The sequence below is a fragment of the Pelmatolapia mariae genome, linkage group LG1, assembly GCF_036321145.2.
Source record: "Pelmatolapia mariae isolate MD_Pm_ZW linkage group LG1, Pm_UMD_F_2, whole genome shotgun sequence".
NCBI classification, from domain to species: Eukaryota; Metazoa; Chordata; class Actinopteri; order Cichliformes; family Cichlidae; genus Pelmatolapia; species Pelmatolapia mariae.
This window is the reverse complement of record NC_086227.1, coordinates 3,340,544-3,359,757: the sequence shown is the minus strand read 5'-3', so window position 1 is coordinate 3,359,757 and position 19,214 is coordinate 3,340,544. Positions and strand designations below refer to the sequence as shown.

General features: G+C 40.9%; 1 protein-coding gene across 1 annotated transcript; it reads left to right on the top strand.

Moving 5' to 3' along the window:
• The first annotated feature begins 8,425 nt into the window (after positions 1-8,425).
• On the top strand, positions 8,426-10,985 carry LOC134624365 (oncoprotein-induced transcript 3 protein-like). Its single transcript, XM_063469345.1, has 5 exons — positions 8,426-8,569; positions 8,778-9,178; positions 9,372-9,468; positions 10,450-10,678; positions 10,777-10,985. The coding sequence occupies exons 1-5, from the start codon at positions 8,426-8,428 to the stop codon at positions 10,983-10,985; spliced, it is 1,080 nt and encodes a 359-aa protein (XP_063325415.1).
• The last annotated feature ends 8,229 nt before the right edge of the window (positions 10,986-19,214 follow it).

Below are 19,214 nucleotides of genomic sequence, written 5' to 3'. Positions count from 1 at the left end.
ACAACAGTGTCTTCTTTGCGGTACATACCATTTTTCTTATTTGATTCAACATCAAATCGTGAATCTGGAAATCTTACGTAAACATCACTCGATGATTAGTTGTTAAATTACTGTAATATGTACTAATTTGATGCCTGTTCTTGCAGGGTGCCTCAAAACTGTTTTTCGAGGATTCGTATTCTGGCACATGATCCAGATGGAGATGAAGTGAAATGTCGCTTTGTTACATCCGGTCCCAGAAACTTCACTCTAGACGAGGTAATCCAGACCAAACAGGGGCTCTAATGACCTTCAATGTGGTCATCTGATGTAACAATCATTATAGCATTATAATCCACTAACTTTAGGCACAGCTATATATTAATCAAAATGTTGGTTTCATCAGGCCAAAACCCATATTTTCCCCTGTTGCATCCATTGTTGTGTATGGATGTGAGAATGATCAAATTCTTGCAAAGAATAAAGTGAATGCCTGAGTGTATATGGCTCGCACTGTGGAAGACCTTTTTAAATGGCCAGTAAGACAAGATGAGTGCTATTATGAAAAACAGACAATTACCATTGATTTTTATGCAGCTGTTACCCATCTTATGGGAAAGATGGGTGTCAATTAGTGTCTGGCACCAGGACACTGGCAGCAGAGTCTCTGGGTCCTGTTGTATTATCACCGTTTGTTCTTTGTCACAGTGCAAAATGTACAAAAATGTACTTGTACATAGTGCATTTCTAATCAGTGAGCTACAGTGATTAGGTCAGGGGTATTTATTAACATACTTAATGGACGTAAGGTTTCCCATTGCATTCATCAAGATGAGCAATAATTTATCTTTCAGTGGTTTTAATGCTTTGATTGATCAGTATGTTCTGCATGTTGACAATATAGTTGATGTAATAGATACAAATTTATAATAAACCCATTAAAAAAATCAAATAATTTAACCAACTATCTCCGTTAAGCTTATCTTGTAATCTCAGTACAATCATTTGCATTTGCTTACTTGCAAAGAGAGAGAATGAAATCTTTTTTTTTTTTTAAACTTTAAAAATGTGTAAAAAAAAGATTATTGTTATGCTTTAAGCATAAGATCAGCTCTAATAGTATGCCTTTGGATTTATTAGAAGCATGTGTTTATGCACTGATAATCACCCTAAGGGGTGAATCACATATAAGTTAGCAGAAATAGAATAGAACTTGTGCCAACTAGGCAAGTGATAAAAGAAAAGAAAAGAAACACAAAACTGACCAAATACAAAACAGATGACTACTTTGAAGTACTCGAATGATGGTAGGACAAGTGCACACAGGAGATCAGGTGATGCAGCAAACACGAGTGACTAGGAGTTGGACCAGACGACACAGAAGAAATGAAACCAAAAGCAAAACGGTGACATAGTAACTATGTTTGGAATCTCGTCTGTTCCAAACTGATGTGTTTAATAAGCTCTGAGAAAACCGCACCTCTGTCATGTCCATTTGTTATTCGTGTCCCTTTAGACTACATGCATACTGACAAGTACAGGTGACATTGAGACTGGAATCCATGTGTTTGAGTTGATGTTAGAGGACTTCTCCACCAACAACATCACTTTGACCTACTCAGACGGAACATCTGTGTTTCGTGAGGCCTCTGGCATGAACTCACCTCCTCTCTGCAAAGTAAAGCTGCAGTTCTCAATTGAGGGTAAGTGATTCATAAAAGTATATGGTCAGTGTGACACAAACATAATAAACATCTCACCCCAAAAATACTGAATATATATATAAACACAAGAGGAATATCATAAACAAAGTCATAAATATCACAAAAACTCCACAAGGTCATGTGAAAAAGGTATTTTAAAACATTACCATTAAAACTTTATGTGGTTTGGTGATTATAAAAACCAAAAAAATAATGACTCAATACAATGAGTCCCAGTCTCCACTCGAATCATCTTTTATTTGTGTTATAAGAGTTTCTCACATGGTGTAACTTGTATACTGTATTCTGATCTTTCAGTTGAAAACAGCAACAAGTCTAATCTATCATTTAACCCTGTTTATTAAATGTACTAAATAGTCTAAGAATGTAAGAGTAGAGTATACAGTTTAATATAAAATAGTATAATAGTATAATAAATATTCAAGACAAGTGAAATTTAAGTACAGTATTTGGATACATTTGCTTACTTTAGCTTCCAAAGTTGCTTCTAATGAACCTATCGCTTTAAAACCTGAACCATGAAATAACTGCCAGAAATCTTTAATTTTTTGATAATGAAGTGTTTGTTGAATCTTTGGACAAAATATATAAAAAATATATCAAATTTTAATCTGCATATATATGAGTTTTAATTTGTATTACATTTGCTACATAAGCCATATTTTTGCAATTTAGTGCTTAAAAATGTGTCATGCAATTTAAAGTAGAAGTAGAAGTAAAAAAAAACAAATCACGCTGATGATGTAGAAGTCTCAAAAACTCACAAAAACACGTATCAAATATGACACGCTGGGCTTTAAAGGGTTAAATTTAAATAAACAAAGAAATTACCTATTTTTTTCCTTAAGTTACACTTTGTCTCTGAAAAACTCAAATATGTTTCCTTTACGTTAGTGCTGACACAAGCAAGAGTCATTAATAACAGCAAAGCAAGGTTAACTGACTGGATAATTTATGACTTAACTGGCAGCTTGAAAACTGTCTCACATTTTATTCTGACGTGGTGACTGACCAACCAACTCTAACTCAGAGAGGCCATTGTATGGCTGCACAATACCAGAAACTGTCAAGTCTCATAGAAACAAAACTTACATTCTTTCTGCCTTGTTTGTGTTTTAGTCCTCCTGCCAATACCAAACTGTGAAGCCGGTCATGTGCAGCCCATATTCTTGTACAGAACCCCTTCACACGGTGATATTCTCCATGCCACTGTGGGCCAGACATTCCAGCTTTATGCTGAAGCTGAAGCTCGTCATGCCAGGTGTTTACTTACTGAAATTATTAATTATGGCACTAGCTTTCCCTAAACAAAAACCCTGTAATGTTGACATAGTACTCAGAGAATTTCTGTGGATTTTGTGTGTGTGTGTGTGTGTGTGTAATGTTTATTCATTTCCCTAAAGCATCCACGACTTCCAGGTCAGTGGCCCCCAGAACATGACCAAAGTGTTCAAAGACGATGTGCTTGGAAAAGCAGAAGTCACTCTCAGCTGGACTCCACAGCTCAGTGACCTGTACAGATATGTCCCAGTCTGCTTCACTGCAGAGACAAATGACACGTGAGTGCCTTTATACATTTTCCTACAGTTTTTAATTTTTAAATCAAGCATTTTAAAATAATAAAGATTATTCACAAGTGGAAAAAAAGGTAGACAGATGCCAATCTTCTCAGGAATAAATGTCCAAGGAAAATCATCCCAAAGCCAGACAATGCTCAGAGTGAAAAATTATAGCTTGCTTGGAAGGACTGGCAACACAGCTGCAAAGTTGTATGTGAATAAGCCATATAACTTCTGGAGCTGTGTCGTTTAGACAGATGACACTAAAGTGGAGATTTGCTGAAACCCAAACACGGCATATTAGCAAAAGTGCCTCAGAACCATCAAGCACAGTGGGGAGAGCTGATGATTGAAGATGGTTTTGTAGCCACAGGACCTGGGCACCTTGCAGTCTTAGTCAACCATGAACTCCTTTGTATGTTAAAGTGTCCCAGAGTCAAATCTGACAACCAAAGCTTGGTACTCCATTGAAGTGCTGTGGTGGGACCTTACAGTTTTTCTTGATTGCCTTGACACAATTCTCACAGCAGGAAAGTCCTTCTCACCACTTTAATGCAGTTCTCAAATAGGCAGCACATTTCCTCGTACACATTGTCACACACTGCTGTTGTTTCCACACATATTTTACTACCAAAGGATTTTGCTGCTATGTTGATGCCCTTCTCACTTGAATCTACAACTCATCAAAACAGTCACAACTCTAGATCGATCACTTCCCTGAAAACTGCCCAGCATTGCATTAATATTCAGTCAGTTAAATTACTTCAGTCTTTTTTCATATATATATATATATATATATATATATATATATATATATATATATAAAAATAAAAACACCCATCTCGCCCCTGCGGGCGGTTTATCCTTCAAGCTCGGGTCCTCTACCAGAGGCCTGGGAGCTTGAGGGTCCTGCGCAGTATCTTAGCTGTTCCCAGGACTGCGCTCTTCTGGACAGAGATCTCCGATGTTGTTCCCGGGATCTGCTGGAGCCACTCGCCTAGCTTGGGAGTCACCGCACCTAGTGCTCCGATTACCACGGGGACCACCGTTACCTTCACCCTCCACATCCTCTCGAGCTCTTCTCTGAGCCCTTGGTATTTCTCCAGCTTCTCGTGTTCCTTCTTCCTGATATTGCTGTCATTCGGAACCGCTACATCGATCACTACAGCCGTCTTCTTCTGTTTGTCCACCACCACTATGTCCGGTTAGTTAGCCACCACCATTTTGTCCGTCTGTATCTGGAAGTCCCACAGGATCTTAACTCGGTCATTCTCCACCACCCTTGGGGGCATCTCCCATTTTGACCTCGGGACTTCCAGGTTATACTCGGCACAGATGTTCCTGTACACTATGCCGGCCACTTGGTTATGGCGTTCCATGTATGCCCTGCCTGCTAGCATCTTGCACCCTGCTGTTATGTGCTGGATCGTCTCTGGGGCATCTTTACACAGCCTGCACCTGGGGTCTTGCCTGGTGTGATAGACCCCAGCCTCTATGGATCTTGTACTCAGTGCTTGTTCTTGTGCTGCCATGATTAGTGCCTCTGTGCTGTCTTTCAGTCCAGCTTTGTCCAGCCACTGGTAGGATTTCTGGATATCAGCCACCTCCTCTATCTGCCGGTGGTACATACCATGCAGGGGCCTGTCCTTCCATGATGGTTCCTCGCCTTCCTCCTCTTTCTTGGGTTTCTGCTGCCTGAGGTATTCACTGAGCACGCTGTCAGTTGGGGCCATCTTCGTGATGTATTCGTGGATGTTTCTTGTCTCATCCTGGACTGTGGTGCTGACACTCACCAGTCCCCGGCCCCCTTCCTTCCGCTTAGTGTACAGCCTCAGGGTGCTGGACTTGGGGTGAAACCCTCCATGCATGGTAAGGAGCTTTCTTGTCTTTATGTCAGTGGCTTCTATCTCCTCTTTTGGCCAGCCTATTACCCCAGCAGGGTACCTGATCACGGGCAGGGCGTAGGTGTTGATGGCCCGGATCTTGTTCTTACCGTTCAGCTGACTTGTCAGGACTTGCCTGACCCTCTGCAGGTACTTGGTGGTTGCAGCTTTCCTAGCGGCCTCTTCATGGTTCCCATTTGCTTGCGGGATGCCCAGGTACTTGTAACTGTCCTCTATGTCTGCAATGTTGCCTTCTGGTAGTTCAATCCCCTCAATTCTGACTACCTTCCCTCTCTTTGTTACCATCCGACTACACTTCTCCAGTCCGAACGACATTCCAATGTCATTGCTGTATAGCCTGGTAGTGTGGATCAGTGAATCAATGTCTCATTCACTCTTGGCATACAGCTTGATGTCATCCATGTACAGGAGGTGGCTGACAACTGCTCCGTTTCGTAGTCGGTATCCGTAGCCAGTCTTGTTAATGATCTCACTGAGGGGGTTCAGGCCTATGCAGAACAGCAGTGGTGACAGAGCATCTCCTTGGTAGATCCCGCACTTGATGGTGACTTGTGCTATGGGCTTGGAGTTGGCCTCTAGTGTTGTACGCCACATCCCCATTGAGTTCCTGATGAAGGCTCTTAGGGTCCTGTTGATCTTGTACAATTCTAGGCATTCCAGGATCCAGCTGTGGGGCACTGAGTCATAGGCCTTCTTGTAATCAATCCAGGCTGTGCACAGGTTGGTCAGTCTGGTCTTGCAGTCTCGGCTGACTGTTCTGTCTACCAGTAGCTGGTGTTTTGTGCCTCTGGTATTCTTGCCAATCCCTTTCTGTGCCCCGCTCATGTATTGACCCATGTGCCTGTTCATCTTAGCCGATATGATGCCTGACAGGAGCTTCCATGTAGTACTGAGGCAGGTTATTGGTCGGTCGTTGGATGGGACCGGTCCCTTCTTGGGGTCCTTGGGGATCAGGACCGTCCGACCTTCGGTTAGCCATTCCGGGTGTCTCTCGTTAACTAGCAGCTGGTTCATTTGTGCTGCCAGACGCTCGTGGAGTGCAGTCAGCTTCTTCAGCCAGTAGGCGTGAACCATGTCGGGCCCTGGTGCTGTCCAACTCTTCATACTGGAGACCCTTTCTTGGATATCTGCCACTGTGATGGTTACTGGACCCTGTTCAGGGAGGTCGCTATGGTCTGCCCTCAGATCCACTAGCCACTGAGCATTGCCGTTATGGGTTGCGTCCTTCTCCCATATGCTCTTCCAGTATTGCTCCGTCTCCAGCCTTGGTGGTGCTGTTCTCTTATTGTTCCCTTGCCACTGAGAGTACACCTTTGCTGGTTCTGTGGAGAACAGCTGGTTTATTCTCCTGCCTTCTATCTCTCTGGTGTACCTCCTCAAGCGGCTGGCCAAGGCTGTGAGTCTTTGCTTGGCAGTTTCCAAGGCCTCAGGTATGGACAGCTTGCTGTATTTCTTATGCACCTTCTTTGTCGCGCCTTTCTGCAACTCCGTTAGTTGGCTAACCTCCCTTCGTGCTACTTTGATCTTGCCCTCTAGCCTCCTTCTCCATGGAGGGTACTGCCCCTTGTGGCTGTTCAACTTGTAGCCAAGCATCTCACTGATCACTGCTGCCGTATTGTAGATCAGCTTGTTAGTGTCGGTAATCGTGGTTGTAGGTATCATCCGTAGTGCTGCATTAACATCATCTAGCAGACCTTCTGAGGGTACTTCACGTAATCTTGGTAACCGGCTACGGGGGGGTCCAGGTTTCAAGCTTGGCCATGATCCTATCTTTCAGGTCAGTTCCTCTCGCACTCAACGATCCTTCTCCTATTGCACTTGGGGCTATGTACCCAATCTCGGGTGGGGGTGATGATATCTCCCCCCTGACCTGGCGTCCTGACTCCTCCTTGCCATAGCATTTATGTTGTACCTCGTCAATCTCTAGCTGTGAGAGCAGTCCCTTCTTTCGAATGTTGGAACACTGAGCTACTAGTTGTTTCGCCGTCATTGTGGATGTTGGGTATCGAAGAATCCATAGGTCCCTCATCCTATTCATGTAACCCCTTCCACCAGGGTTACTTGCGTAGTAGCATTCCAACAACGCCCTGTTTTCGTCTCTTGCCCACCGATGCCTTCTTGTTCCAGTAGCCCACTTGTCGTCAGGGTGCCCTGGTTCCTCAACACCTGACGCGGACCTTGTTTATATATATATATATATATATATATATATATATATATATATATATATATATATATATATATATATATATATATATATATATATATATATATATATATATATATATATATATATATATATATATATATATATAGTTGTGCGTTAGCACATCGTACATCAGCAATGTCTGAAAACTCACACCGGTCCATCTGTTATCAGCAGCCATGCCATGTTCAGTCATCCCTCAGCAGACTGTCTTCACCACATCTACATGTATAAATGCTTTGAGTTCCTGTTGATGTGAAAAGTTGATTAGATATTTGGATTACTATAATGAGCAGTCTTCAAGTCAACATTACATTTAAGTTTGCTCTTTCCATATTTTCACTAAAATATCTTCTTTCTTTCTTTTTTTGTCATTAAGCCAATCAGAGATGAGGTGTGTTGTTGTCTTGGTGACCCAAGCATCTACCACACAAGGTTAGTAAACACCTGCTCTCTCTCTTGACAAAAGAGCAGTGCGTGTAATAACTAAGAGTGCCATGGTAACAGCACAAACACTGCTGGCCATTTGTTCACAAACTTGTGGTTCTATTTTGCTTCCCACGAAACCTCTTAAAGTGACAGTACTCTCTCTTAAAAAAATACATAAAAACAAAACCTAAACAACTTTTAAAACAGTGTTTTTCTTTTGTTTATGTCTATTACATAAGTAAATGAATTGTTTGTTTGCATTTTCTTATTCAACCTGATTTCCAAAAGATTTGGCATACTGTAAAATAAGATAATTTTGAATGAATAAAATTGGGACAGAGCAATATTTACGTCTGTGTAGAATTTCCTCCTTTTTTAACAGTCCCAAAGATCAGTTGTTAGGAGTGTTGTCCCGGTCTTCTCTGATATATGATTCTAACTGCACAACAGACCTTCTTTTTTCCTTTGTTTTCTTCTTTTATAATAGCTTTTTATTTATTTTTTTAATGATTTTGAATATGAATATGTAGTAATCGTATGATAAAATACTTTATTCCTAATAGGTAGCTAATATAGATTGTGATGTTTACAGGCAAGGCCACTGTTCATTGCTCAACCAATAAGATGACAGTGGCCCTTGATAAAGCTTCCATGCCTGGCATTGACGAGAACTTTCTCAAGCTGAGTGACCCGTCATGCTCGCTCACCTCCAACAGCACTCACATCATGGGTGCAATGTCCTTCAGCACTTGTGGGACAAAAATTGAGGTTTGGAAAAACATTTAAATTTCTTTGTAGATAAAAATGTTTTTTCATTAATGAAAAGCAAAAATTGAGTTTGTAAAATAAGCCAGTTACTGTACGTCGCAACGAGAAGAATATTGCGGCTCGTGATACTGAACAGAACAACATCACAACCGTTGTTCATTATCCTCACGGCAACTAATTGCTTTTCCTTTGTTTGTCTTAAATACAGGATAAAGGTGATTATATAATTTTCAAGAATGAGATCAACTCCTTTGAGCTGGCTAACGAAGTTATAACTCGAAGGAAGACAGTTAAAATCGGTTTCTCATGCCAGTTTCCCAAAGCCATCAGCATCTCCAATTACTACAATCTCCACAACGCTGACTACATTTTCACCGAGTCCAACTTCGGAAGCTTTGGCTACACTTTTGAAATTTTCCACAACAGCAACTTTACAAATAGAGTGGAGGCTAGTGCCTATCCAGTACAAGTCAAGCTGCTGCAGACTATTTTTATGGGCATTCAAGCTAGTTCAGAATTACCAAACGTGATGTTGTTTGTTGAGTCATGCAAAGCCACTCCTGATAACAACCCTGAAAACAGCCTCTCGTACTACATCATCAGGAATGGGTAAGTGCTGATGCAAAAAAAGTGCTGTAAAATTAAAAAATGCTTAAAATTCCTTACAACTAAATTGTCGATAATATTTTCAGAGTGTATTTTAGCTATATTAAATAGCAATATTAATTACTACAACTTACAATTATTAAATGTCATCTTCCATTTACATTGCTTCATACGATTGACCTAAACCTTCTTTCAGGTGTGTAGAAGACGAGACAGTAACAATTTACTCATCTAATCAAACTGCATTCAACTTCGGAGTTCAAGCCTTTAAATTTACTGGAAACTATGACCAGGTAACTTTGGATAACACCAAATACAAACCTCTAACCTATACAAAAATATTACTCACACAGTTATGTACTGAAGAGTATATGCATAACAAAGAAAATCCTGATATCACTGCTTTCCTGCTGTTTTGTATCCAATTTCCAAGTGTGAAAAAGCTTGAAAAATAATTTTGGTACAAAATCAGCAACATTTTTAAACTTTTTTTTTTTGATCAGGTTTGACTAATAACTATATACACCGATCAGACATAACAAAATTACCAATAACAAGTGAAGTGAACAACACTGGTATCACTTCATGCCATCTGTTCGTAGGGAGGAGACATTTGGGAGCAAATTAACATTTTGCCTTCAAGTGTAAGGATTTGAGTGAGTTAGACAAGGGCCAAATTGTGATGGCTAGAACATTTCCAAAATTGCAGTACTTATTGGGTTATTGGTTTGATTAAACAGACAAACTGCCAAAAAAAAAGGTGTCAGAGTGCACAGTGCATGGCAGTTTGTTGAGTATTGGGGATCAGATCAGTCAGGGTGCCCATGCTAAACCCCGTTCATCACTGAAAGTGCCAAGAATGGGCATGGAGCAATGGAAGAAGGTGGCCTGGACTGATGAATGACACGTTTACATCATGTGGATGGCCGGGTGCCTGTGCGTCACCCACCTGGGGAACACCTGGCACCAGGATGGGAAGAAGGCAAGGCAGAGGTAGTGTGATGCGACAGACAATATTATGCTCGGAAACCTCGGGTTCAGTGAGACTGATTAGACAGTTAGATGAGTGATGAAACCTTTCTGTACAGGTCAGTTCTGCTTTGGCAGCGAAAGGGGGACCAAGACAGTATTAGGGAGGTGGTCATAATATTACGCCTGATTAGTGTACATGCAGTTTTTAAGTTGTGGCGACTACCTGGAAGCATTTCAAGATGGGTAACTGGTGGTTAGACAAGTGCTTGTTATTCCAAAGCCTTTACCCTTCCACATTACAGGTGTACATCACTTGCTCTGTGATCCTGTGTGAGCCTGAGAGTCCCTTTTCCAGATGTGCCCAGGGATGTCTGAAGGATCCATCACGCAGACGTAGGCGAGGCCTGAGCAGGGAGACAGGTAGCCACTACATTACCCAGGGCCCTCTACAGTTTGTTGGGCAGCCTTTTCCTGATACAGCAGAGAACAGTCAGGATGTTCTGATGGAAAGGAGCGGCACGCTTCCAGAAGGTTAATCCAAAAATTATCAATATACCTGTTTGATTGCCTCTCTGCCTCCTTACTTGCTTGCCAGCTTGTCCAACTATCCATGTATTGATGTCTTTCAGTGAGTCCTCCACCAGCTTCTCCAGGCACAAAATCAAGTGAGGAAGGTTGGGAAATGAGGAAGATCTTCAGCTCCAACATCTCGACCGCAGTCTTTGCCAGTGCCTTCTTAGTGTCAGTGGTGCTGATGGGCATTATGGCTCGTTACTACGGGAAGAACAGAAGAGCAGAAGACCGCAAAGTTCTCATAGCTTCAGAATGGGAGAACTAAACCCAGTATTTACTCACAATTGTGTTTGTCTCACTTCACGTGATCACTTTTTTCAAAGTCTGTCTTAAAACAAAATTGCATCAAAAGCTGCTAAACAACCCTTAAAAACATCTTTTCATCTGAAAAGATGGCAGACATCAGTCCTGCCAAAATACACTCAAATACTGATAGCTCTTATGAAGCTTTGAAGTTGTACATAGTCAAATATTTAAGTAGGTATCTTCTACTGTTATTCTTTATGTGATCTTTGATGGGATAATAACATGAACGGGTAAAAACGAATTTAGAAGATGCTCGTTTGATTTGAACTGCACTGTTAATATTTTTTGAGTGTGGACAGGTAGTAGAGTCAGAATTCATTTTGGATGAAGGCTTCACTAGGCGGCAGCAGCAGAGCCTTTCTACAATTGGTTCATGACGGTGGGACTTTAAGACAGACTTGCTTAATTATCTTTTTTTTTTAAGGTGATTAGTCTATATGTGGTGTCTTGGTCGTCTAGTCCTCTAGGCAAAATCATTAGTTCTGATAGGGGTTGCATGTTAACATATCTAATACCTGTGCACTCACCAAAAGGCACAGGCTTTAATGTAATGTCAAGAACAATTTATGACAATTCATGACCTTCAGTTCAAAGCTCGTCTCCACACATTAGTTAGAACTTCAAAGCAACATTGTATTCAAAACTGGTTTTGCCAGATTTTTTTTCATGCCATTATAGCATCGACTTTCTGGAAACGTTCTGCTTTGTGATTCTCAACAAAAGCTGCCAGCTTCTCGGGCAGAAAGTGTCTTTTAGCAACTAGTTTATGTACTTTATAGGAGCTTTGTTTCTGTTTTTTTTTCTTTTGCTTTTACAAAACATTATTGTTTAAGAAAAGATAGTATTTTAAACTAAATATTAGCCTAAACCACTAAGAGCTAAAAGCCTGCATGTTGGAAAATTCCCCTAACACTCCACTAGATTTGGTTCTCTTTAATTTAGACATATTTTTTCATAACTTTAAACATAAAGAGTGAGATTAGCTGCAGATTCTGTGTTAGTGGTGGTGGCAAGTTTGGGGTTTGTTTTGGCTTACATAAAAAAAATGTTTTCTGCAAGAAATGGCCATCCTTCAAAGACAACACATTAATGTCTGTAATGTCTGAAAGTGTAATATTATGTAATTCTGTCATTTAAATGGGATTTATTGGCAATAAATAGAATACACTAGATTTAAATTCTACTTGAAATTGAAATCACATAATAAACACAATACTGGGTGTGTATGCATGTGGTTTGTTATGCGTTTTCATTTATTTTATATAAAATCTGTTATTAAGTGGGCTTGTTTATTTGGACATGAATGAAAATCCAAGCCAAAGTAAGATTGATGATCTGGACAGATTCTCAGAACATTCATATGAAAGGGGTGGCCTTGGCAGCATCTGACCAATCACAGAGGGGCCTTTCATAGGTCATATGACTCTTATTTCACAGACAGTTATCAGAATTATCCCAATTATACCACATACGTCAGAGATCTTATGATATGGTGATTAAATAAAATCCCAAGGTCATAAAAATATACCAATAAACAGCAATTTCTTCAGTTAATCTGGTGATTTACATATTTTAATTCCAGGTAATATATTTATCACTGGGTACGCTCTCAGTGAAACACACATTTGTTCTTCGATCAAATAATGAACAGTTAGAATCACATATAGTATTAATGCAACAAAAAATGCTCAATAAATATCAAAAACTTCAATCCCCACAGTTCAGGCACTGTAACAGGGCGGCCCTTAGCGGCTGGAATCACAGTGAGATGGACCAAGGCAAGTGTAGTAGAACAAAAAGTATTTATTTGCTATACAGCTCTTCTTACAACAATTCACTCGTCGAGCTTCTTCACAGCACAATCCACCCTCTAATGACAACTGGCAGCCTTAAATATGTTCAGCTGTCACAGACTAAACCATTCTTCCACTCTCAGGTAAATTCTTAAATCCCAACCTTCCACCACAGTATACAATATATCAATTAGAATAAATAAATACATAAATACATTTCACATTTTCATATTAATAAATGTTTCACACTTTAATTTTACACCAAACCCAATATTATAAAAACCCAAAAACCCAAGCACAAAAAGATTCACCACACTCTCTTAACCCATGGTCTCTCCCGGAACCTTTAAATGGTGTCTGGACCCCCAGGGAAACATTTGCCCAAACACCTTGAAGAGCACACAGGCAAGAAAGGTGAGTAATCATTATCTTCCAAACACTTATTTGCACCACTTTTATTCCTAAATTTCCCACACACACATTTGCATTAGTTTTCCTTACTGGTAAACCTTAATCACAATCTCAATCACCATTCTTTTGTCCTCACAGATAACCACCACATTCCTTGATGAGGAGCAGCTGTGCAGGATCTGAAACAAGGCTACCAACTGATTTTAAAATTCCCAGTAAATAGTCAATAAATAATTAAACTTCTTTTGTGCAAATGTTTTACTGTGCAAATCCATGCTTAAAGTGTGATGCTAAATAAAGTGCTTGAAAAGGTGCTTTTAATAAAGTGAAAGGTGTGCTCTAAAGTGCTATACAGATACTACATTTATTTATATTATATTAAGGGAGTCCTCTTCCTTACAGGCACCTACAAGCGAGGATTCCTGAGGAAGTGTTTTAACAATGAAAATGACAATGGGTCAAATGGTATTTCATTAACACCAATTTGTTTTTGTTTCTTTTAAAGTTTATGATATATCTCTAAAGAAAACATCCAGCTCTCAAGTTATCAGTTAATCAGCTATAGTGACTGATCTGGCCTGGAGGTGGTCATTTTGCTTAGCTTTCACCAACGCCTACTACAGCAAGTGTAAAAACATTCAGGACTGACCAAACCTCAAAATATCCTTTGACAATAGTACATTTATAGCACATGGCTTAGAAGAATGTCTTGAATTGATCCCATTCATTGAGCAAGATAAAGGCCTACCACACCAGGTGCATGGCCTTTTGTTAACTAAGCAACTCCCACAATTACACTCTCTATTCTCAGTACTGCAGAGTTTCCTAGGGACCTGAGAATTCCCATATAACACATAAGCAAACGTCATGTTATGCATTTCAATTAAGAGTAATGTTTTAATGTTCCCGGCGGCTGCTGGCTGGGCCTGCGGGCTAGTCACTGCAGCCCCCTGTGGCTTCTGCTCCATGGCTGCTGGGTGACCTCACATCTGGGGATCTCCTCAGCTCTTTCCGGGAAGGTGGCGCGGTTGCCTCTCCGGTGGTCCTCCTTTGGCTTTCGCACACTGGGGGGCCTGTGGGTGTCCGGGCCTGGGTCTCCTCCATGTCTGCTTCATGCTCTGGGGGGACCACCCCACCTAGCAGATCGTTACAAGGATAAACCTTTTGAACTCAAGCGTGCTCACACACACACAGGTGTGCACACGGTTGCTCACACACACAAACAGTGGCTGTGTCCCAATTCAGGGTCTGCACGCTTGAAATACGCGCACTACGCGTACTACGTACGGTGCGTACGAGAAGTGCGGAAGTGAGAGGCTTGTGAAATGGGACGGTCTAGCCTTCGCCGCGCTGTTCAGGTTGCCTAGCAACCATGATACTAACCGCGAGAAACGTGTCATACAGCTTTGTGTGACAGAAATGAAGGAGAAAAAATGTTTTGTTGGTCCTTCATTTTCGTCATGACATCACTTTGATTAGTTGAGTATCTGAGGCTGAGACCACGGGACTGTAAAACATGATTGTTGGGGTTCATTTCTGTACTGAACAGTCATTTCAAGATTAGTTAGTAAATAACAATTAGTTAATGTTGTTCATGAGACTAAAATCATCTCACTGTGGTAATGTAAGTATAATATGGCCAATATTATATTTATTGTCAGATTATTATGATATATATATATACAGGATATATTACAGCAGTGAGCTTGAACTCTGGGTCAAAGATTCAAGTTGCAGTTATTTATATGTCCTATCACCTTAAATCTTCACTCAAAGACAAGTATCTTTGACAGTGTATATACAGATGTATTATACATAAGAGACAAATGTTGTTCGTTTAATATGTTGGCATTACATTACATTTGGCTCAATGCTTACATATATGTGTCAAAACAAAATGTACGAGCTGTGAAAACTGTTGCTGATAGAATGAAGAGTAGACTGATATATTAAATATTCCTTTATTGGGTGAGAAAATCAGACCATGTCATAACTGCTTTAAGTCATACAGAATAGATATTAGAGCCTTAAACAGGCTGACTTCTGCTAAATGGGTCAAACTGGGTACAAAGTATACAAACACATAACAGCCTTTTTTTTTTGTTTTGTTTTTTTTTTTCTTCCCCCTGTCCCGTTTGGATCTTTAGCCATCAGAATTGTTGTCTTAAGGCCAAGAGAGATGCCAAGCGGATTTACTTTACCAAGTGGATCATCATGGCCTTGCCATATTGGTCCATTTGATTGACCTTTATTACAATTATGTATTTATTTTATTTTCGGTTGTTACAGTCGAGACAGACATGACTGGGGGATAGGACAGGGAGAAAGAATGAAAGAAAGAGGGGGAGAAAGAAAAATAGAGGGGAGAAGAGATGGTGAGAAAGGGGAGAAGAAAGAAAGAGAAAACAAACAAAACACCTGGATCACCTGTATGGAGAAAAAAAAACAGAAGAGAAAACAAACAAACAAAAAACAGCAACATAATAAATACAGCACCATCACAATAAACTAGCTAGCAGTAGATAACAGTAGATACTAAATATTAAATGTTATTGTGCAACACGCAAGATAGACAGCGCACAATGTGCTTTGAGGTAGCAGCCAAGAAAGGTGTAGTTTGTGTCTGTGAACACCCATGTGTACACCTGTGTGGATAAGCATGCTTGTATTCCAAAGGTTTCTCCATGTAACGATCTGCTAGGGAGTGTGGGGAGCCATAGCCCCGTCCCCCAGGGCATGAAGCAGGTATGGAGGAGATCCAGGCCCCAGACATCTAGAGGCCCCAGAGTACGAGGACCCAAGGAGGACCACCAAAGGGGGGGAACCGTGCCACCCTCCTGGGAAGAGCTGAGTAGAGCCCCAAACGAGAGGTCACCCAGCAGCCACAGAGCAGAGGCCAGAGTGGGTTGCAGTGGCGTGCCCGCGGGCTCTGCCGGCAGCCAGCTGCGCCAGAGAGGACCGAGCTTCAGGCCCAGAGGCCAGAGGCCTGAGGACACCCCACCCCCCAGAAGGGGCCCAGCCGGGCCACAGGCGCCAGGCCCCCACCTATCGGCCACCAGGAGTGAGCCAGTACATACATGAGTGCCCAGCCCCAGTCGACAAGAACCACCAGCACACCAACGTCTGAGGGCATCAGCCACCGGCAGGGAGTGTGGTGAGGGGAGATAGGCCTCCGTACTTTGGAGGGCCTGAGATGTTCCCAGAGAGGTGGAGTCTAAGACCCAACCTGACATATAGACACAGACGAACAGGCGCACGCAGACTCAAACGTGTATTCCCACCCCCATATACACAACCAAATACTCGGCACTTACCCAACGTGTAGACAGACACAAATAGACACTGCACATAACACATAACATCCTTATAGAATATGATGTAACACTATAGATCAACTTACCTCAGAATATATAAAGCATATAAACAATTACAGCAATATGATGCAACAAACACAGCAGTACTACTAATCCAAAATACTCAAAGCTTCATAGAACTGAAACAAACATTTATTTTTAGGTCCATTCTGCTGCTGATACATACTTTAGGTTTCTGAATATTAAACTTGTTGCTGCCTTTCATAGTGTGTAACTTGAAGGCCCTGAGTACTTTCTCCCACACTGAAAACACTGGAATGATCAAATTATTTGAACATTACCTAATAAGACTGATTCAGGACAGATAATTAGTTATTTTAAACTTTTCTAGCAGTCCTTCACAAACAGGGAACAGTCTGTCTATTCTCTCCATCTGTCAGCTGCTGCTGGCTCTTCCTCCTCCTCTTCCTCACACACTGCTGAGTTTGTCCTGGTGGATCATCAGGGGTGCAAAGCCTCACAGATGATGTGCAGCAGTGGGTCCCTCAGTCTGTCCTCACTCTGGACACTTGCAGTCGTCACACATGGAAATCAAATGTGTGATAAGCTGCAGGATTCAAACACAAGTGTAACTTATAAATACATGTTCATACTTTTATTACACAATCAGAGAGAAAGAAACAGAGAGAGAGTGCAGGACAGACAGACAGGTGACAGTCTCAGGTGTATACACTGCTACAAAACAGCACAAGAGAAGGAGGATTTAGTGTTTGTGTTATTACGAGTGCTAAACAAGAAGAGTTCCCAGATGGTGCAGTGGACATGTGTGTGACTCCTGTGATTAAAGCATCTTTCTGTCAGCTTAACGAGTGAACCGTCAGCTCGTTCAAACACACGTTAAAGTCCGTTTGGCTCGACACCACCGAACAGAGGCAGCAATATAACATAGCTAACATTAACAGTGCAGTGAATCCTGCTTGTGCCGTGATATTCAGGACTGCAAACCGAGCAGCATCACTGACTTTCAGCTTGTTGTGTTTGTGGATATATGACTGACTTTAATTATCCATAAAATCATCAAATTCTCAATAGGATTAAGGTCAACTATTGAACGGTAAAGGCTTTAAAACCAAGTTAACGCTGAAAGTACAAACATCGCTAATGTCACATAACTTTACAGACATGTGGCCAACAGTAATGTTTTAATGTTCTTCGTTCGGTGTTCTACGTTCTGTGTTTGATGTTCTGTGTTCTACGGTCTGTGTTTGATGTTCTGTGTTCTACTTTCTATGTTTGATGTTCTGTGTTCTACGGTCTATGTTTGATGATCTCTGTTTGATGTTCTGTGTTCTATGTTCTGTGTTCGGTGTTCGGTGTTCTGTGTTCTATGTTCTATGTTCTATGTTTGATGTTCTGTGTTCTACGGTATATGTTTGATGTTCTGTGTTCTACGTTCTGTGTTCTATGTTCTATGTTTGATGTTCAGTGTTCTACGTTCTATGGTTGACGTTCTGTGTTCTACGGTCTATGTTTGATGTTCTGTGTTTGATGTTCTGTGTTCTACATGCGGTGTTTGATGTACTGTGTTCTACGTTCTATGTTTGATGTTTTGTGTTCTACGGTCTATGTTTGATGTTTTGTGTTCTACGTTCTATGTTTGATGTTCTGTGTTCTACGTTCTTTGTTCTACGTTCTGTGTTGGATGTTCTGTGTTTGATGTTCTGGGTTCTACGTTCTATGTTTGACGTTCTATGTTCTACGTTCTATGTTTGATGTTATGTGTTCTACATTCTGTGGTTGATGTTCTGTGTTCTACGGTCTATGTTTGATGTTCTGTGTTCTACGTTCTATGTTCTACGTTCTGTGTTTGATGTTCTGGGTCCTACATTCTATGTTTGACGTTCTGTGTTTGATGCTCTGGGTTCTACGTCCTATGCTTGATGTTCTGTGTTTGATGTTTTGTGTTCTATGTTCTATGGTTGATGTTCTGTGTTTGATGTTCTTTGTTCTACGGTCTATGTTTGATGTTTTGTGTTCTACGGTCTATGTTTGATGTTCTGTCTTCTACGTGCTGTGTTTGATGTTATGTATTCTACGTTCTGTGTTCTAAGTTCTGTGTTTGATGTACTGTGTTCTACGTTCTTTGTTCTACGTTCTGTGTTCTACGGTCTGTGCTTGATGTTCTGTGTTCTACGTTTTGTCTTCTACGTTCGGTGTTTGATGTACTGTGTTCTACGTTCTGTGTTTGATGTTTTGTGTTCTACGGTCTATGTTTGATGTTCTGTCTTCTACATTCTATGTTTGATGTTCTGTGTTCTACGTTCTGTGTTTGATGTTCTGTGTTCTGTGTTCTGCATTCTGTGTTGGATGTTCTGTGTTCTATGTTCTGTGTTCTACATTCTGTGTTCTACGTTCTGTTTGATGTTCTTTATTCTACGTTCTGTGTGTGATGTTCTGTGTTCTACGTTTGACGTTCTGTGTTTGATGTTCTGTGTTCTACGTTCTGTGTTCTACGTTCTATGTTTGATGTTCTGTTTTCTACGTTCTGTGTTTGATGTTCTGTTTTCTACGTTCTGTGTTCTACGGTCTATGTTTGATGTTCTGTGTTCTACATTCTATGTTTGATGTTCTGTGTTCTACGTTCTGTGTTCTACGTTCTATGTTTGATGT

Excerpts from the sequence above, each read along its gene's own strand:
- LOC134624365 (XM_063469345.1), top strand. The coding sequence starts at position 8,426 with ATGACAGTGGCCCTTGATAAAGCTTCCATGCCTGGCATTGACGAGAAC. Across the intron at positions 9,179-9,371 it reads TACTACATCATCAGGAATGG|GTGTGTAGAAGACGAGACAG; the intron begins GTAAGTGCTGAT and ends ACCTTCTTTCAG. Across the intron at positions 10,679-10,776 it reads GAGCGGCACGCTTCCAGAAG|TGAGTCCTCCACCAGCTTCT; the intron begins GTTAATCCAAAA and ends GATGTCTTTCAG.